General features: G+C 39.1%; 1 protein-coding gene across 1 annotated transcript in view; it reads left to right on the top strand.

Moving 5' to 3' along the window:
- The window catches only part of LOC121955365 (receptor-type tyrosine-protein phosphatase kappa-like), a 148,845-nt gene that overhangs the window by 68,608 nt on the left and 59,812 nt on the right, over nt 1–20,425 (top strand). Inside the window, 5 exon segments of the mRNA XM_042503286.1 lie at nt 1,989–2,040; nt 2,135–2,193; nt 9,580–9,661; nt 11,218–11,333; nt 13,211–13,385. Of these exon segments, the coding sequence (XP_042359220.1) occupies nt 1,989–2,040; nt 2,135–2,193; nt 9,580–9,661; nt 11,218–11,333; nt 13,211–13,385 (484 nt within the window).

Raw genomic sequence — 20,425 nt, 5'->3', positions numbered from 1 at the left:
TAATGATTATGAGAGATTGATTTTATTTGAGCCTAAACATGTTTTTTAGGAAAATTCTGTATACCTTTAATTTAGAGACATTAACATTAATACTACAAACAAACAAAACCATGTACACGTCTTTTCCGGCCTCCATATATCTGTTTACACTGTGTGAGGCGAGTGCAGATTTCATGAGACACAAGCTGGGTTGCAGTATTTATTTATTTTTTTTCTGCAGAAAACATAAGGTACTTTTACTCCATAAAACAACTTTAGATGAGTTCAAGTGCTGAGTTAAAGCTCTATGTTTGTCACAATGGCAGATGGTGAACAGAGTCTCTTCATTTAAACAAAACAAACAGGATTTATGGAGAATATGGTGCGGATTTGTGAAATACAGCCATAAGTAATGCAGCTGGCATGTAACAGAGGCTGCTGACTGTCTTGCCTTAAATAAGAGTTTATGTAAAGGTGACTAATTATGCATTAACAATAAATTTTACACTTAAATGTTGACTTTTAAAATCAGCAAACATGCACTTTTAACAAACCGATAGTGTCTTTGTTTTTCTTATCAGAGTTTTTTTTTTTTGAACATCTATCAAAGAACACAGTTTAGGAGGTGGACTCCGAAAAAAAAAAAATTTTATGATCCAAACTTTCCCCCTATTTTTGTTGTTTCAGCAACACTCTTGTCTTCTCATCCCCCCTCTCCTCCTCTCAAGTTTTGCTATAGTTTGGGGAGGTGGCTAGAAAACACATTATTGGAAGATTGCCATTTTACTGGTTCTACCATTTCCTGGTTCTGAGCAGCAGGGGAGCATTATGAGTTGGAAGACTGCCCTTCAGTCTGATGACACAAAGTCACATCCACATTATTGCAAAAGTATTCCCAGATCAAGTGTTATTGTGCAAACCAAAGTTCCTACCAGCCCAGAGGTAGTTGTATAACTGACCTCAATCTCTCACCTCTTTGTTTTCACAAAAACTTACAGCCATTATTATTATTTTTGTGTGATTGAAATATGTCTGTGTTCTCAAAAGGATTCCTCTCGGAGAGAAATCTAAACAGGGTTTTTATCGCAGCTGCCTACATCAAATTTCGTCCTGCTTCCAGCTCTTGCTAAAAGTCTGATAGGTGTCTTTATGGATAAGACTTTTCTAACAAGTGTTGCACTTGGTGGATTTCTCTTTATTTGTAATTGCAGTTGTGGCATTACGGTATTTTGGTGGCTCTTAATCGTAATCAGCATAGTGCACCAAGAAAGGCACTGCCAAAACTGCTAAAGAGACAGAAAAGACATGTCTGTTATTGGCTGTCCAGCAACAAAGCAGGTACCTGGCCTATAAACATGAAAGTAAGCCAATTCAATGTTTTAATATATATTTGTATTGCCAGCTGGCACTGACAAACTCAAATGGCAGCTTTGTTTGGCAAATTCAAACTTCCCAGATCGGTAACTCATCAGTAAAAACCACTTCTATTTTGTGTTACTAAAGTACACAATGAGCAACATTATGACTGAATATTGGTCAAAACAAGCTGAGCTCAACAAGCAACGTTGCTCTCCATGTGCAGTCGGCTGTTAGACGGATGTGCAGGGACCATCTTTAAAATGCAACACCGAAAAGAGATTCTACAAAAATATTACACAGCTTCACTCTTATATGGTGTATTGTCCTTTTGGTTATACAACAGCACTTCATTTGGAAAAATGTGCTTTTGCATAATTTGGGGGGAATTTTTCTTGGACAAAATTACAATGTAGTGTCACCAAATTAACTCCATACACATATAGTTATTAGAACTACTAAAACACATTGATTGTAAAAAAGAAAAAAGAAAAAAAAAGTGTTTGCTTGGGCCAGTTGAAGCCACAGTACACATGCATATGTGCACACATGATCAGGAAAGTACCACATCTGCCTCAATTTGAGTCAGGAAAAACCCTGATAAAGGACTATATTTAATATATATTTTCTATTCTATTCTGTGTTGTTTCTAGGTTAACAAGGGTCCCTTAGCCAACCCTATATGGAATGTGACGTCCTACACTGGTAAAGACCGGCTCCACTCAAAACACTCATTTCATAATTTACTCTGACACTGTTGGTTTTGTTCGCTTGTGTTGACAATGATGTCATCTTTAAGGTAAGGACTGGCTGAAAGCAGAACTCGCCGTCTCCACCTTTTGGCCTAATGAATATCAGGTAACTCCCTAAATTATACACAACAGCTGTGTGTTTCCACTTCTGTTCATGTGAAAACACACACACACACACACACACACACACACACACACACACACACACACACACACACACACACACTCACACAAACACACACTCACCTGGGAGGCAGGAAGTTGATTTATTTGTGTTGACTGAGGCTCAGGAGGTGACGATCAGGCTAGAAACACACTGGAAAAAAATAAGGTGTGTGTGTGTGTGTGTGTGTGTGTGTGTGTGTGTGTGTGTGTGTGTGTGTGTGCATGTGCATGTGTTTGCATGCATGGGGGGGTGTGTCACCAGGGTGTGTGGATATTGATATTGTGTCAATGTTGTTTTATTTGTTTTTAATAAATACCTGTCTGACATTGAAAGGTTTGCAGAAAATATTGCAAGATTTTATGTTATTGTATGTTTCTTCTACTTTTTAAATTTATGGCCATCAGTCAGCTTGGTCCATGTGTGTCTGTGGGCTGGTGTTGACAGATGTGTGCACAATGTGGGATAGCTTGTCTTCGAGTGTCCTAGCAGGCACACACACACTGATCATGTTAACACACAGCCTGGGGACCCTGTAATATTACTGCAAGGCAAAGTGTGAAAGCATCCTCCAAATGGCCCATCTGGAGCCCAGTCGCCCTCAGTGACTATGGGAGGGGATCACCAGCATGAAACTCGTGTGTCAACATGTTTTAATTGAACATAATCATCCCGGTTTGCTGAGGCTTATGTAGGTTTTTCAGGCTATGAAACAGGTTATTGGATTTGAGGTTATGAAGCTATTTTTTCATGTTGGAACATGTTTCTGTGTTAGCACTTTAGCTTGAGTTGTAATGAGACTTGTTTCAGCAGAGGAAGACAGACACACGTAGTCACGCACACACACTCACACAAGAATGGATGCACACACAAAATACACACATGCCCACACAGCACCTTTTAGATAGACCTTGTAGTTACAGTTTTATCACGTCAAGTGTATTTTAGAATGAAAACTGGCTTTCCGTTGATGACTAAGGTCACTGTCACTAGACTGCAATACAGTTAACCAACCACAGATTGTTAGAGCTGAAACAATGAGTCAATAAACTAATCTGCAACTACAGTATTTTGATAATTGTTCAATCCCTTCAGTCTTTTTTTGTGTGAAGATTTTTCTTGTAATATATTTGGGTTAGGACTGTTAATGCAACATTAGGGTTTCCCACACATACATTTTATCAGTGGCGGGCCCCCACAAAAGATTTTCTAGCACTATTGAAATATACATACCGTGCAGGTAGTCATTGCACCACACTCTCGGAGTGCAAAGAGTACTGTTGTCATAGATGAGAGCAGAACACTAGGCGCAGTGAAAGTGAAACTCTGCACTCTGCTTTTTCACTCATCCATCGATCTGATCACCTCTGATATCTGATCAATTGATCAATTATTCATGCTGCAACTCAGACTGCTGCTGAGGGATAAAAATAACCCATGGTGAGTTTTGCCTGTGCTGCTTACATGGACCCGCAAAAAACCTGGCCACTACACATACGTAGACTGATTCTGTGGGAAACACTAAACCTGGTCTCACTCCCAACTGGTCAACTATGGATGCTTGGTCAGTAACCCTCTGCATCAGCTACTGACGTACTGCAACATCCTTTAGTGGTGATACAAGAATTACCGAGCTGCAGTATTTTTTTATGCTTCAAGCAACTGCTGTAGTAATAAAGAGATAGAAAGTCTGTAAAGGGTGGGTGGATGATGAGTTAAATGGGTCATACAAACTTCAGACTGTCTGTGTCCCATTAAATAACAATATAGTGTGCTAGTATGTATAGCATGCTGTGCTAGTGACACAGGTCAGGCGACATTACATTATATCAGTAACAAACACACTTATTTTAAGCCAAACCATTACGTTTTTTTTTCTTAGCCTTACTATGCACTTTTGTCTCCACAAACTAAGGAAGTAAACACCAAAACAAAATTTTTGACCTAGGTTATGAACTTATTTTGAAAAAGGACTATGCATTTAACGAGCGGATAATGTACATTTCCTGTGAAAATATACGTTTATTTTAAAAAGACACAATGTGCGTAACAAGCGGGAGTTGACGTGCCGCCCAGTGTGTCTCACACTGCTGCTAAAGAGTGCCTCATTGCCTCAGTATATGATGCCAAGGGCAACTGACCAAGACTGATCAAAACAATACTTTTGCTGATTTTGACTTTGCAGATGCTATCTTAGAAGTATTTTTTTTTAAATTTTATTGACCAAATTTGAGTTTGATTATGAAAATAATCTTTAGTGCAGCCCTTCATTTTATCTTCCCATACGTGTCAGGATTTGTGGCATAGGCAAGATTTTGTTTTTCCATCACTATAAGAAATCTCAGTGTAGTTTTATGCCAGTTTTATTCCAGTGTGTTCAGATAAAAAGCAGCTGACCTAAAACCAGATGAAACATGAAGTGGAAAACCGCTCCTTACCTGCAGACTGAAACATTTTTGATTCAGTGCCCATACATGCATACATCAAAATGATATAAGCCATTAGTTGATAAGAGGATGTTTGCCATCGTTCCAACCTCACTCTGGAGTGATGACATGTCAGTCTTGAGCCTGCAGCGTATCAGAGTTGCTTTGCCCATGCGAGAACTTGTAAACCTGAACTATCAGTAATCCTTCCTCACAGTGATGAGACCAGTCACCTGCATTATTGACATACTTTCATCTCAGAGCTGACCACCATTCGACCCATGAATCACAGGATTCAAAGGGTCTTCTGGCTGATAATGGAATTGTACAAGGAAATAAAATGAGCAATGACTTTCATCCAGGCTGCAGTGACCTGAGGCATTGTGAAAATCATTTAAAATCCACTTTTTTAAATACATGATCATTAACTAAGCAATAGACATGACACTTAGTCACAAGATTGTAACTTGAGTCTTGACCTTTGCTGTGAAGCCAAGGGGTTATTGCCGGGTCTAAAATGTGAAGCCAATGCAAAAGTTCCTTAAACCTGCATTATTTCTAATGGCCAGCAGGGGACTGCAAAAAGAAGTCTGATGGAAGAGGTATCAATAACTTTATTTATTTACTCAGTAAATAATTTCCCATTCAGTTTATGGTCTCAATGATTAGTTTCAAATCTCACTAATGTCAGTTCCTTATTGTCCCATTTGGAGTAAAATAAATAATAAAGCAGGCTGTGTGTTAAAGTGTGGCTGCATTGTGTTTGACAAGTCGCTACCACAGCAATGTCCTCGTGTTTTCTGTAGGGATGTTTCTAAGGACTAATTTCCCTGATGCTTGAAGTCGAAACTTCAACTAGCTGACTGGTAGGAAAGTGAGAAAACATTCAGAAAATGTTCAAAATTGAGCCAAGTGCATTCTACAAGCTTAAACGGAAAATATTGTGTATATTAAAAGAGCCATTTAAATTAGTCACAATTTTCAACAAAACAGTTTACTTAAAATGTTGCTGAAAATTGTGTCTCTTTACACCATTCATTACAAACATTGCACATTATCTTACAAAACATGACAACAACTCAGTAAATAAAAGTTAACAAATAACATAATTTGAGAACAATTCTCTTTTAAAAAAATAATTCTTTAGGAAACATGTCTGATTATCACAGCAGCGTTTTCACTGGTTGAATGTAATAGAATAAAAATCACAATCATTTTAACAAAGAGTTTAACTTACTAGTATTTTTTTGGTTGACCAGTGACAGTGGCAACATGTAACTGACTTGTTGATTCATTGTGCACATCCATAGTTCCCAGTCAGAGCAAAGAGCTCCTCCGCAGCTCCAACCACTCGCTCAAATATGGTCACTTCTGGCTCCAAAAAGCAAAGATGGTGAGGACAGAAATGCCAAACTAGAGTTTTTAAAACATTAAATCACAAACCAATTGGAAGTGGTGTAGTTGTAGTTAGGTGGGTGGTGGGTGTACTGTTTGGTAGATGGGTAGGTTACTCAGAGAGGAAGTTGGTTTACTGTCCTGTATATTCAGAAAAAGAGAATGGAAAACAGATGGCTCTACCCCGTATACCTGTGTATACTCTCCACTATACCACTGCCAATGGCTATATCAATGTACCTTCATCCACTTCTTTTATACAGTCTATGTGTAAAACACGATTTAGCGTCCTGAAAGATTTGCACCTGACTTGACAATTTACATATGCCTTGCACTTCCCCTTCAGGAACTAGAGCCTTGATTTAACAAATCACGAGGCTCTCATCGGACTTGTCTGAACTGACTTTTGAGGCATGAGCTCTGGTTTTTAATGATGAAGATAATACTTTCTACCAAAAGTGAACTTATCAGGAAGATTTAATTTATACATTTGCACTTGCGCACAAAGGAGGGGAAGTCATGAGGCCGTGTTATGGCTACCAAAACAAACGTGGTTATAATAGCAAGCGACGAACAGCAGACTGCAGGCAGACAGGCAAGCTGGTCTTCAGACAGACAGAGATGAAGGTATTAAAAGTCAACTGATGTCTTTCTGCTGCGCTCCGCAGTGAGCTATGAGTGAAAGATGATAGGAGAGAGAGACAAGACAGATTGGTAGGGGAGGGAGACAGAGAGCGGGGGGAGTGTGACAAGCAGGGGATGATAAGCTATGGGTAAACAGTTCACGGCAGATTTCCTTTTACAGGTGATGAATGACAACAACTGCTCACCCCCTCACTCTCTTTTCTCCCCCTGCCTCTCCTTTTTGATAGCGACCTCCTCCTCTGTTCATTACAGCGCACCTCCCTGAGTAAACACTGTTAGAAAACAGAGATGGCAAGCGAGAAAGAGAGAAGTTGGGGGAGAGAAATGGTTCGAAAGAGGATGATGATGGAGAAAATAAAGAGAGGATGGAGTTGGAGGACTAACGTATGGACAAGGAGGAGGAGGGGGAGGAGGAGAGATAAACGAGTTTTGTAGTTATTCAGGACAATGGGTTGATGAAATGAGGTGGTGGTAAATTGAAGCACTTGTTGAATGCAGTATTTACTCTACTTGAAAAGAAGAGTTTAGAGAAACAGGTTAGCATTAGACACAGCAACTTTTTTTTTTCATTAATGTGACACACTCTTCCCTTTATGGTTTCAATGTTGAAATACAGATAATGGATGGACAAGAAAAACAAAAAGACTGGCTTCAAACCCTTCATTCTCTTCCTTACCACGTTTGGTTTCATTGCTTATTATCATTTCTGTGGCAGCCATTTTATGTGTACCAAAGGAGATTACTATGATCCAACAGGAAGTATCTCATTTATCCTTCTTGGCTTGTTGGCCTGAATGTATAAATCCAGCAGCAGTCGGGATGGCAGCTTTGTATTTATCCAGTTTAGTGCACATCACCGGCGGCTGTCACTGGCTTTCTATCTATCCTCTGACAACTTAGATTGGATCCATCACTTTTACAGCAACTTTAAATGGAAATAGTCTAACTTTGTGGCTTCCAGTGAACCAAGAATATATCTAAAACTTCAGAAAGGCTCAGCTTCTTATTTGGTAACAATACTAAAGAGGGGTGATGATTCGGTAACAGTGCTTTAAAGGATTTGTTGTTTATGACATTTTCAGTTTTTTTATCCTTGGAATGGAATTCTTTTTGTTTTTGCCGCGGCATATTATTATTATTATTATTATTATTATTATTATTTATTATTATTATTATTATTATTATTATTATTATTATTATTAAAGGGTGATGGAGAGCCAGAAATGACCCTTTTCAATAATCTTTCCTGTGGCTAATTTCATAAATCTTGTTTCTAAAAATAGTCTTAGCAAGTGCACAGGTGAGAGATTATGAACAAATACAGCAACAAAAACACTCTTATGCATTCCTTCCTATCGGCTGTTCCTACAGTGGTACAATGTTGTCTGAGGGTAACGTTTAGACAAACAAACTTTTGAAAACAGTTCATTTTTCATGTCAGTTTCAAATGGCATGAATTTTTAACACATTTTTAAACTTTTTTGTTTTTCATTTCTGACCATTACTGTACTTTGTTGCTTTAAGGTATCATTACCCAAAAGTGTACCCCTCAAAATATTTTTTGAATATTTCTTTAAATGATGTTAACCTTTAAAAAAAACAAAACAAAAAGATAAAAACAACAACAATAAAACAACAACAACAACAACATTAACACATTTTTTTACTAACTGGCATCATACTGCGTACCGTAGAGGGTATAAAACAAAATATCAGTTGATGTTCTCTTTTCCTTCAAATGTTTTAATCTTAATTTAATCTTTGTTTATGATTTCAATTTCTACTTATATATTTATACTGTATATGTTTACTGTTGTGCACAGGTCTGTCATGAAAAGACATTGTGATCTCAGTGAGACTATAAAGGAATGAACCTCCTCCACCCTACCCCACCCTCCCATAGACCCATTTTAGTCATTTTTAGAGGGACAGGGGACATTTATGGGGAAATGGAAGGTCAACAGTATCTGCCAAATAGAAAATTAATTTGAAAAGCAGCTTAGCACTGTGTGTCAGTTTTTTCAAGTCACAAATATGTAAAATGTTATGTTTTCATCATGTGTTTTGGTCAGGTACCTATTCAAACTTGTAACATTTAGAGTGTATAAAAGCTGAGAAAAGTACCAAAGTACCACATGAAGACGCTGAGACCTTGAGAAACACCATAGAAAAAAATTCTGAAATAACTAAATTTTTGGTGCTTTGTTGCAAGCTCTTTTGTTGTAGAAACTTCTGAGAAAACTCCTTATTGTTAAAATACATATAAAAACCATACATCCTCTGAATGCAAGAGGTCTCTAGTTTGTGTCTGTAAAATTTCACAAGGTTGTTATTATCTTAGAGGTCACTGTAGGTCATTTTATACAATGATGTCAACTTGAAAAAAATGTCACACTACCATAAAATGGCTACGGTGGGGGCTAACTTTATCACACATGAATAAATTGGGCTCACTGAATCCACAAGAGTCTCAGCTTTCCAGTCAGAGTCAGTTTATGCAATTACAAGACCGTTAAGGGACCCCAGTGTGCAGAAATATTCAAGCAGACATTTAAAAAACGGCATGGTGTTTGCCCAAAACAGCATGAGACTAGCATAAAATGGGCATGTCTGTAAGGGGGAGACTTGTGAATATCCACAGAAGCCATTTTTCTTCAGTTATCTTGACGTTAGAGGTGAAAGGACTCCTGTGAAAATGGCCATTCCATTTTTTCCCTTACCAAAATTTAGCCCAACTTTGGAGCATTATTTAACCCCCCATCTGAATATGCCATCTTCACTCTAGCTTTTAAAACTAGAGGTTAATTTAAAAAGAATATGCCATATAATAATGATAGTAATGAATCTCTTTTCTTTTTCCCAGGTCATATTTGAAGCAGAGGTTTCGGACAGCAAAGCCGGCTTCATTGCCATTGACGACATTCAGGTGCTCAGCTACCCATGCGGTGAGTCATTAGCATGCCAGCAATTAGTCCTAGTTCGCTGAATAGGCGCTGATAGCTTTGGCCACTAATTAGACTGTACCTGGGATGGTTTCTGTTGCACTTGAATGGGTAGATAAGTGGGAAGGTGACACAGGAGAGGAGGGATGCAGCGAGAGGAGAAAGAGAGGAAAAAATTAGAGAAATAAAACGGAAGAGAGAGATTGTGAAAGGGAGAAAGAGAAAGAGGGAGAGAGTGAAGCGGGAAATGAGACAGTATTAGGGCAATCATAGAGGGAGAGGATTCTGACCACTCAGCACTTTCTCTCTCTCTCTTTAACCCACATGCACACACACAGTAACACACACACACACACACACACACAGTGAACAGTAGCTGTCTTGTCTCATACTGACAGGAAAGAGATGAGGGCTGCGGCCCATTTTAAATTCTCTCTACGTCTCAAGACTTCTTCTTTCCTTTGCTTGAGTGTTTCCTTACTTCCAGAGGCCAGAGCAGAGTTGTGACGACAAACTGTTAATCTAGAGCCATAGGCAGGTTCCTGGAGGGTCCCTGTGTTGGAAAGGAAGCAATTACAACTCCGTTTGGTCATCCGTCTTGTAGGGGCGCTGAAATCTCTGAGGACATTTTTGTTTCTTAATAGATTCTATTGATTATAAGTCACGAAAATAAACTGTCTTGCACTGTCGTCTTGTACAGTTTGGGAGGTCCTGGTGTCCCTGTCCCTCACAGAAGTTTGCGATATGCATCTGACAGAAATTCATTTTGCCAATAAAGTGACCTGAAACCTGAGGAAACATAAATAGAAGAGCCCTGGTCTTTTAAAGGCAGAGGACCATGACTCCTAATGGGAAGCAGCAAGTATTTGAAAAGGAATTACTTAGTCTCCACAGTGGAAGCATTCATTCTCACAGCTGCATTTCTGGACACGGGTTTGTGTGTGTGTGTGTGTGTGTGTGTGTGTGTGTGTGTGTGTGTGTGTGTGTGTGTGTGTGTGTGTGTGTGTGTCTGTGTGTCTGTGTGTGTGTGTGTCTGTGTGTGTGTGTGTGTGTGTGTGTGTGCGCGCGCGCGCGCACGTGTGCATGTGTGCAAGCTAGTGTGTGTGTTTTCATTCACCATAGTAGCTGCTATCTATGATTGCAATCACCTCCCCAGAATAAGAATATCATAGCTGAACTGCATCTTCAGGGTCTAAAAGGCTTATTTCACATCTGAGCACAGTAGTTAGGAATCAGGAGCTGTGCGAATTATATATACTGGATGTGACATTGATGTTACCTCCCAGTGGCAATGCAGCACCGTGCTTCATCTGACTCCAGTGAAATCTAATCGCAGTAATAATGAACATATTCCTGAGGGTTAGAAAATGTCCTGAAATGTATACAGTGTGTTTGTGATAACCTGACCTGTTAGTATCCATGAGTCCCTCTGGCTCTGTCACCTCATTTCCACTTTTAACAGACACATAAGACGGAGCCGAAAACATTTTAAAATACAAATGCATGTGCAACTTTGCTGTAAACTCAGTCTAATTTGTTTGACGTCATTTGCTTTGTAGATAAATCTCCTCATTTTCTGCGTCTTGGGGACGTGGAGGTGAACGCCGGACAGAACGCCACGTTTCAGTGTATCGCCACAGGACGAGACACATCGAACAATAAACTCTGGCTTCAGGTACAGCTACAAAACATGCATGCACACACACACATATACAAATAATGTTTTAGACTATAGAAGGAACAAAACATGACAACATATTTGGGAGGCTTTCAAATACGGGATCTGGGCCCAGAGTCGAGTGCTCTTGACTCCAGAGTCCAGTTTGCTTGATCGGTGTGAACACTGTTTACTGTCCCCGGGCATGAAATGCCATGTGGTGCCTGAGTCCACCTGAAAACATTTATCTCAAGTAACCGTTCAAGTTTTAACGCCAACTGTACCAAAACCCAGAAGTGGACTGCTATTTAACGCAACTACATGGAGTTTTTAAGCTGTGATGAAACAGCCTCAATTTAATACTGATGCCTTAATATTAGACGGCAGTGCAGCCTGTCTGCAATGCTCCTCCTTCAGCTGGGAGCAGAGCTTCACCTCGCTGCTCCATCACTTTCTGCTGATGACGGTCCCTGAGGCAGCAGTATCCGTCTGTGGCACCCTTTTCTACACTGTAGCACAACAAAAATGTTATGTAGATGATGAAAAATGTGTACTCAGGTATGAAACAACAATACTAATTTTAAGGTTGAGCGGCATTGAGAGAAGGGGCAATCGTGCTTGGGCACTAATGTGAAAATGCCCTCACTTACTCTCATGGTATTGAGCCTTGACGATAGTCTTAGGTTTGTTTGCCCAAATTTTTAAAACATTTGTTTTTGAGATTTCTTGTCTCAAAAATAAAATGGAGGTAAACAGTAGTTAATAGTCCAGTGTGGAGGATTCAGGGGCATCCACTAGCAGAAATATTTCATATTTATAACCATGTTTTGATTAGTTAATAATCACATGAAAAAAGGAAATGTTGCCTTCTAGTTACCTTAAAATGATCTCTTTGTATTCTATATGGAGCTGGTCCTTTTCAATCCGTCATGTTGTTTCTACAGTAGCCAAAAGCAGATAAACCAAACAGTGACACTAGATAGGGCCATTTTTGTGACATTTTTGTGTTTTTGCATTGGCTACCATAAATTTCCCACAAATTTGGCACATGAGAGAAGTGTGAGTTCTGCAACCTCACTATTAGATTCCACTAAATCCTACACGTTTAATTTGTGTTGCTCAAAGCGCTGATAAATTAAATTAATCAGCATCTCCAGAAATAGTGGACAAAAAGTAGATAGATTGTCACCAGGTAATCCACAAAGCACACTGTGAACATTTTTTGTGAAAACTACTTTCAACCCAAAAAATAGTCCTTGTGAAAAGAGTTGTTTAAAATTGAAATTGGCAGAACTCACGCTCACACTCTCAAAAACTGGGCAAATAAAACCAAAATCTACATGGCTAGATGCCATGAGAGACATGTGAGAAAATATGTTTGTTCGTCATTTGGGTGAACCAACCATGTAATATGGGATTATTTATTCTTTCTAACAAATAAATAAATACAAAATATAAATAAATATAATTGAATGCTTCCAATGCGATGTTGTTGAAATAGACAAATACAAAGAAATGAACATTCTATTTAATGTGCTGCTGTCAGCATTGGTACATCCAATAATAAAGTGTTATATACACACACACACACACACTCACACACACACACACACACATACAGAGAGACCCCAGGCCATACATCCTCACAGCTAACATGATTAAGAGTTTAATAGCTGCTGATTTCATTACAGCTCTATTGTAGTCATGACCTTCAAACCTACTGTCAGTGAGGCAGAGGAGAAGTGTGAGTGTGAGTGTGTGTGTGTGTGTGTGTTTGTGCGTCTAGTGGGTGTGTGTGGTCCATTGCCTTGTGACCTTGAGCCAGGCAGTTAACCCTCCACCTCCGCCTCTGCGGCAGCGCCTGATGTCTGTCTGTCTTTTTGTCTGTGATTCAGAGGAGAAATGGAGAAGATATCCCCGTGGCTCTGACTAAGAACATCAACCACAGACGCTTCGCCGCCTCCTTCCACCTCAAAGAGGTCACTAATCAGGATCAAGATTTGTACCGCTGCGTCACCCAATCAGAGCGCGGCTCAGGAGTGTCCAACTTTGCAGGTCTTATTGTCAGAGGTGAGGAACATTTTCAAGGTTATTTGATTGTTTTCTGTGATTATTTAATGTCTGTAATACTTTTGTTTTCTCTGATTTAATATTTGATACCTCAGCTTTACTGTAGCTTAGTGTAAAGTAACAAAGGTGCATCTGAATTTTTTAAAAGTCCTGTTGACTATTCACCAAGCCCCACCCCCCTAGTTGCTGTTGCTCCACCTGTCAAGGTTTCCGCTCTTGCACAGCGTTGCATGTAATTAATCATAGCTCTAGACTTCCTAGAAAAGATATGTCCAATGGAATGTACAGGGGATCTGACCGGATGGGTTAATAGGAGCTGAATTATCCGCAGAGGTCTCCCTCTCTCCAAAACAAATGGATCTGGTTATTAAAACCAGTAAAAACACTGAATAAAGCAGTTACAAGTTAAAATTCTGTATCTCCTGGATGTCTCCAGGAAGTCGGAGGTCCTGGGAGTCTAGCTGCTGCAAACATTGACTAAGTTTATTTCACCAATTATTTAAAGATCCAGATGTGTGATGACTTAAGTCCTTCAATCAGTTAAAAAATAAAGTTTGATAACCCTAAACCACTGATGAATTATCTAAGAGCCTTGTAACTGTTCCGTCAGCCTGATTATTTTTTATTTGTGAAAGTCTACATTGCTATAAATGTTGGCTAGTTCTAGATAAGACAGATATTGGATGGATGGATGGATGGGTAGGTATGTATGTAGTTGGGTTGGTAGGTTGATAGATGGATAGATGGATTAGCAAACCTAATTCTACTAGCTGGCTAGCTAATAATGCCAGCAAGCTGTTAAATCTACACTATTAAAGCTTACTACTACTAGTAGATATGCAGCCTACTATATAAAGGCACATATGATTACTAGAAGATATAACTAAATCAGATCTTGAGGCAGGATGGCCCCGGGGGGTTTTTCGTCCCCATTCTGACGGGGCTTCTTGCCCCAAGGGTCCAGCTTTACATCTTTACTACAAAGAAGAATTTGTTATTCTTAAACTAATTCCTGTGGGACAACTTCTGACATTTTACCCAATAGTCAGTTAATGTTATGCTCAGTCTTTGCCTCAGAGGTGCTAGGTTACTCTCGTAAGTAGTTTGCTTGTAGATACAAAATGTTTATTGTAGGCGGACATGCTAACACTTGCAGCTTTTGTTAGAGCAAGCAAACCCTTTTTATTTCATTACTTACACTTTTGCTCATGTGTTTTTGCATTTTACAAAAGCAAATAATAAGTAAACGGAACAGATGAAACCCTAAGAGATAAGTAAGGCTCTTATACCACTTTAATATTTTGAGAAATCCAAAGCTTGACAGACGCTGTGTGGTTTTTTTGGTAGCTATGAGTGCAAAGATAATATTGATCTTTTTAGGCAAATTCCTTTAGCCATGGTCCATTATAAAATTATTAGAAATCTTTTGCAACACCCTCTCTCTCATTGACCAAAGTCATTTTCTTGACCTGGTTATATATGTTTAATATTTTGTGTTTTGGGTAACAAAGTGTTGTGTTAAACTTTTGGAAAGTCAAATGTCTTTCCAATCAAATGTGCATTCACTGTGTCTGACTTATGAAATGTAAGTTACTAACACAATATAGACTAATGAGAAGAGTTTTTGTGTGAGTGTATGTATGTGTGCATGCCACCCCTAAGTTTGTTTGTGTGTGGTCGTGCATGTAAATTTTGTGTATGCTCCAAAATGTGCGTGTGAATGGAAACTGTGTGTGCTCCAGCTGTCATGTGCAGCTGACATGTGGTTAATAAGGTGTCACCAATGTGTGTTTGAGACGGGATGCTTTATTCATTCACATCCAATAGCTTACATATTCAATTCATCTCCCAGGGAGAGAGAAAGAGTGAGGGGGGAGGAGGGCAGAGAGAGGGTGAAGGCGAAACAGATTCAGAAAGAATGATAAGGGAGGGACAGAAAGGAGGGGAGGGGGGAGAAATGGGAGACAGAGGAGGCAGAGCAAAGAGAGAAGTGGAAATGGGGGAAAAAGTTAAATGTAAATAGTCTGCTCATTATCTCAAGAATATCCATATCAGAATCAGGAATATGTCTGAATATGTAAACAGCTGAGCAGAGTTATGTTTATTATTCTGCATAAGAGATGGCAGAGGAGAAAGATATGAGAAATCAAAGCAGAAGTGAGCAGCATGAATATGAATTTTAGCTGGTGTGGCTCTGATAATGGAGCTCTTACACCGTCCAGTTTAGGGGTTCAACTCTCTGTGTCACTTGACACCAACACTGCTGAGGCTATGGTCACAAACCCCACTGGGTATGTTTTTACTCTGGTCAAAAATATGAGGTTTTGGAGGCACTCTATCCACAGGACCTCGCTGATTTAGTAAGAATACGTAAGTGGCTAATGTTTATTTATCATGAACATCTTTTTTTGAATTTGAGAAGAGGAGAGGGATCCACTCAGCAGGAGATATGTGTCTAAACATGAATAGGACCAATCTACATATATGAAAATAGATTCAGGTTCAATAAGACACACTCAGCATCGTGTGGTGGCATCGGCATGAAAACCATCCGCTTTCTCAATTCTGTGAAAAGATGCTTTTGGAGCTCTGAGGGATATTGGCGATTATGAATATTGATCCAGAGTCTGGTTGTTAGAAAGATATCACAATAAAAGAACGAGGACTGCATGTATGAATGTGGAAGGAGAAGAGTCTCATGTTTATTTATCAGAAATATCAGATGGGAGATGAGAGCCAAAGAAAAATCAAAGGAACAGGGAATATGTTTATTTCACTTCCTGGAAAGTGTGTGTTGGAGATTTGAGGTTCCTGTAGGACATTGACGACCATGAATATGGACAGAGTTAAGCTGCATTATTAATATTTTTGCTCTGAATATTTTACTTTAACATTTATTTATCAGTAAATTGAGGAGAGAGGAAGAAAGATGAGAGAAGATTACTGGAGGAATCATTCATTGGGAAATGGAAGAAAGAATCACAGGAAAGTGCAAAAATTTGGTTTGTATAAAAATGTTTGGCTGAAGGACAGTAGCCCAGGTTTCATATTCAGAGCCTGAAAAGTGGTCTGCTGGGTGATGTGAGATTGCCTCTGTGCAGGTCCGCACAGGCGAAGTCTATTGATATTTATAACATGTAGATGACAGAGATGTGCCATTATCGCCTCCCTCTGTGCGTGCTGGAGCTGTCAAGATCAGAGAAAAGAAGCACATTTTGTGGAGGCAGAGGTGCATCATGGGAGCATGAAAAGTGTGATATGGGATTCCCAGATAGTCAGTCACTCCACGATTTTGCAGTGTTGCAAATGCAACAATTAATGTAAATTCAGCCAATCCCTCTGCATTCTGCACAACTTAGAAGTTTGGTCACTGCAACTTTACTCAGATTTACCCATAGGTTTTTAAAGGGTTTAATGACAGAGTCGAGCTGTTTTGGTGTTAGTGTGAGATTATTGGCATTGTTTAATGGCTAGGTGTTTGATATTAGACATAAGACATTCCACATTTTGGCAAGCTAGTTATGACCTGGTGTTTGTGACTTAAATTGGAAGGATTTTTTTGGTCAAACATATATTTCCACTGGCATAAATCTGCTGAAATTAAGCTCTGTCTGAATTTTCCCCCTACAAATCTTTTGCACTTGTGTGCAAGCATTTCTAAGTACCAACAAAATCAGTTATACATTTCTGCGCTTAATTTTCAGATGAAAATCTGTGCTCAGTGTAAAAGGTATTTTAGCTGCTCATTGAGTGTCACTGTGTATCTGCTCACCCGTTCTTAATGTAAGTGCCTTTAGTGGTTATCCCCCAACACTTCAGAGCAGAGAATGCTGCTTATTTTTCCACAATTTTGAAATCTAATTTTACATACTTGGCAGTTTTTTTTAATCATTCAAATTTGGCTGGGTTTTTAATAACACAGTTTTCTGTGGGGTGACAGAACACATATTTGTTTTGGCTTTACCCGTGCTTTAATTAAACTGTCAATTATTATTGTCTTGGCCCAGAAAAATGCGCATAGCACAAGGTGACATCTTCAAATTGCTTGTTTTGTCCAAAATTACAAAGAAATTCAGTTCATAAAAAGCGTTGGTATTCAATTAACAAACAGAAAAAGCAGCCAAGCCTCACATTTGAGTTTGGCATCAACAGAAAAGGCTTTTTTGCTAAATTAAATTTTCCACATTGGTTCTAAAATGTTACCAGTTTTTCAGTTCAGATACCAAACAATTCAATTACTTTTTTTTCAAATGATAAACTAATTCTTTTTTTTTCTACAAATGTCTTTTTTTATTAACTAAACAAGCAAAACTTGCCTTGTTGCAAGACCCTTGCATAAATAAAATATTTTAAAACTGGCAATATTTTGATTCAAATTAGTATCTATTTGATTAAACATCAAAAAACAAGATGATAAATTGGAGCAGAAATTCACTACCAGCTTTAATTATTTGACAGTTTTTAGTTGGGGCCAAAAAGTTATTGGGCCTGTAAAATGTCCCTCAAATTAACACGAAGCGATCAGAAAGAGACTCAAAGTGACCACAAGGAGTTGCAAAGGACCTGTATTAGACTTCAAAAATGTGCAAAACAGCCACAAAGAGACAAATTGTGAACAAAAAAGATTTACAAGAGACATAAAATGACTAGAAACAACAGAAAAATACCTCAAACAGACACAAAATGACTAAAAGACATGAAATTACGTCAAACAGACAGAAAATGATAGAAAACAGACACAAATAGAATGACAGAAACACACACACACACACACACACACACACACACACACACACAACAAAGTCTGTGTGTAGGTGAGGTGTTGGGGTCCTTTGCATGTCTGTGTCCAGGGAGCCAGTCTCATTATCCGCCCATGGATGGACAGACAGGTTTTACTGTTGACGATATATACGATACGATATATAATCGCTGTGTGTGTGTGTGTGTGTGTGTGTGTGTGTGTGTGTGTGTGTGAGAGAGAGAGAGAGAAACAAAAAAGCATGAAAGAGTCTGACTCTGTGTTTGTGTGTGTGTGTCACTAGTGGTTTGGTCAGAGCCAAACTCTAATAAAGCCTTGCCCTCTGGTTCCTTCGGTGACAGAGTGCATCATCACGCCAGCTCGTATCACACTCACATGCACACACACACACACACACACACACACACACACACACACATACACATACACACACACACACACACACCATGCCAGCTTGCATTACACACAACCCATGGCCTAAAAAGCTCCTGCAATATTATTGTCACACACACTTGCAAACAAACACACACGCGGATCAGACTTAGGAGGACGCACAACTGACTTGAATTCAAACAACTGTCTTAAACCTGTAATTGTCCACTTGTAAAATGTCCCTTTGGTCTTTTTAACCCAACACACACACACACACGCATGCATGCTCACTCTAAGTAATAGTGACAAGTGAAGCTTCAGGCATTAAGGAACTACAGAAAATCTACTACCACTTTTGGCTGTCGTTATGACTGAAACACACACTTGCACACTCATGCACACACTCCTCTCTTGCTCCGGAGGTCAGATGTCCTCCAGTGAGCTCCATGGTGATGTCAGCAGCGGTTTGTGAAAAGTAAACTTTATTGACAAGGTTGCTGACAATGGACAACAAAGCAGAACATGCCTAGTGGGCCCTAGTCACCAACAAAATATCAGTCTGTCCTCTTCCTTTCTATCTGACTTTCTTTATGTTGGTCTCTGTCTATAGCCATTTTTACACAGAGATGTTGCTATAGGACTGCTACAAAGTCCCCTTTTTAAGCCGCCTTTGCATTTTACACAAGACCAGACAGCGGCAGCATGATGCCGATCCAGTGTGTGGTTTCATAAAGCATGAAGCATAAAGTTTGACATGTAACACAACAGCATCAACCTCCAGTGTGCCATATAACAAACACTTTGGCAGCACTTTCCAAACAATAGCAATGGCATAACATGTCAATAAAAACCATTTACCATCCCAGTTACTTGGCAATTGATGTCGTCCTCTGCTTGGAGAGACAGTTTCAGCCACTGTGTGCCTGCTTTGAGTTAGCTGCTATCTGCTGCTAGCTGCTTTTTAAGGGGGGTTTCCTAGTTCACTTGAACCCAAAGTCCAGTTCAGTCAATTCATGTGAACACAAGTGTACAGGACTCCCAAAACACCCTAAATCAAAAATACCCTATATCTCCCACCGGTCAGAATCATGCATAATATGCATTCAAAGCGTCCCACCTGTCCCACCCATAGTCACGTTATGCTGTCTGTCCCTTTTACGCAGACCATGTTTTGGTGCTGTTGTACCTCTGATGTCACCTTAAATATCAGACACCTCCAAAATATCGTGAGGCGACATAAATGCGCCATATTCCAACCTTGGACAGGCAGTGTAAAGGGGGCTACTCTCTTATTGTTTTTTGTCACTACATCATTAGTCTTGAGTGTAGTTCTCTTTTAAATTCTAATATCAGTGAAGAAAGTGAGTGACAGTGAAAACAAATTAATCTCGCAGATGGGTTAGGTCAGAAAACCACACACACACACACACACACACACACACACACACACACACACACACACACACACACACACATTTTTAAGTCTTCCCAGTGTTGATTTGTTTTGTTACTATCATTTACATTTGACCCATAAAAATGAGAAATGATGAGAGGGTTCACACATGTGATTAATAATGAAAAAGATGGTGACAACAAACCCATCGAAAAACAACACCATTGATGATTTGTTAGATTTTTTTAGGTCAACTGTACAAATGACAAGTGATGAAACAAAAAAAAAAGAAGAAGAAGAAAATCAAATGTGTGAACCCGTTCCAGCTCTTGTTTCCTCTTGAGTCATGTAATGACCCACTTACATTCTTTACTGTTTTATGTGTATTATTTATCTTTTAGATTCAATAGGTTTTATAAGTAACACACAAACATGCGTTCAAGTAAACACATAAGCAGGCAAACCCACTGCTTTGTTTGCTTTAATAAATTTCTCTTTGTGACTTTTTTTGCTTTA

This window comes from Plectropomus leopardus, chromosome 16 (assembly GCF_008729295.1).
Source record: "Plectropomus leopardus isolate mb chromosome 16, YSFRI_Pleo_2.0, whole genome shotgun sequence".
NCBI lineage: Eukaryota > Metazoa > Chordata > Actinopteri > Perciformes > Serranidae > Plectropomus > Plectropomus leopardus.
Note: the sequence above shows the minus strand (reverse complement) of the source record. Positions and strands in the feature narration are given on the sequence as shown.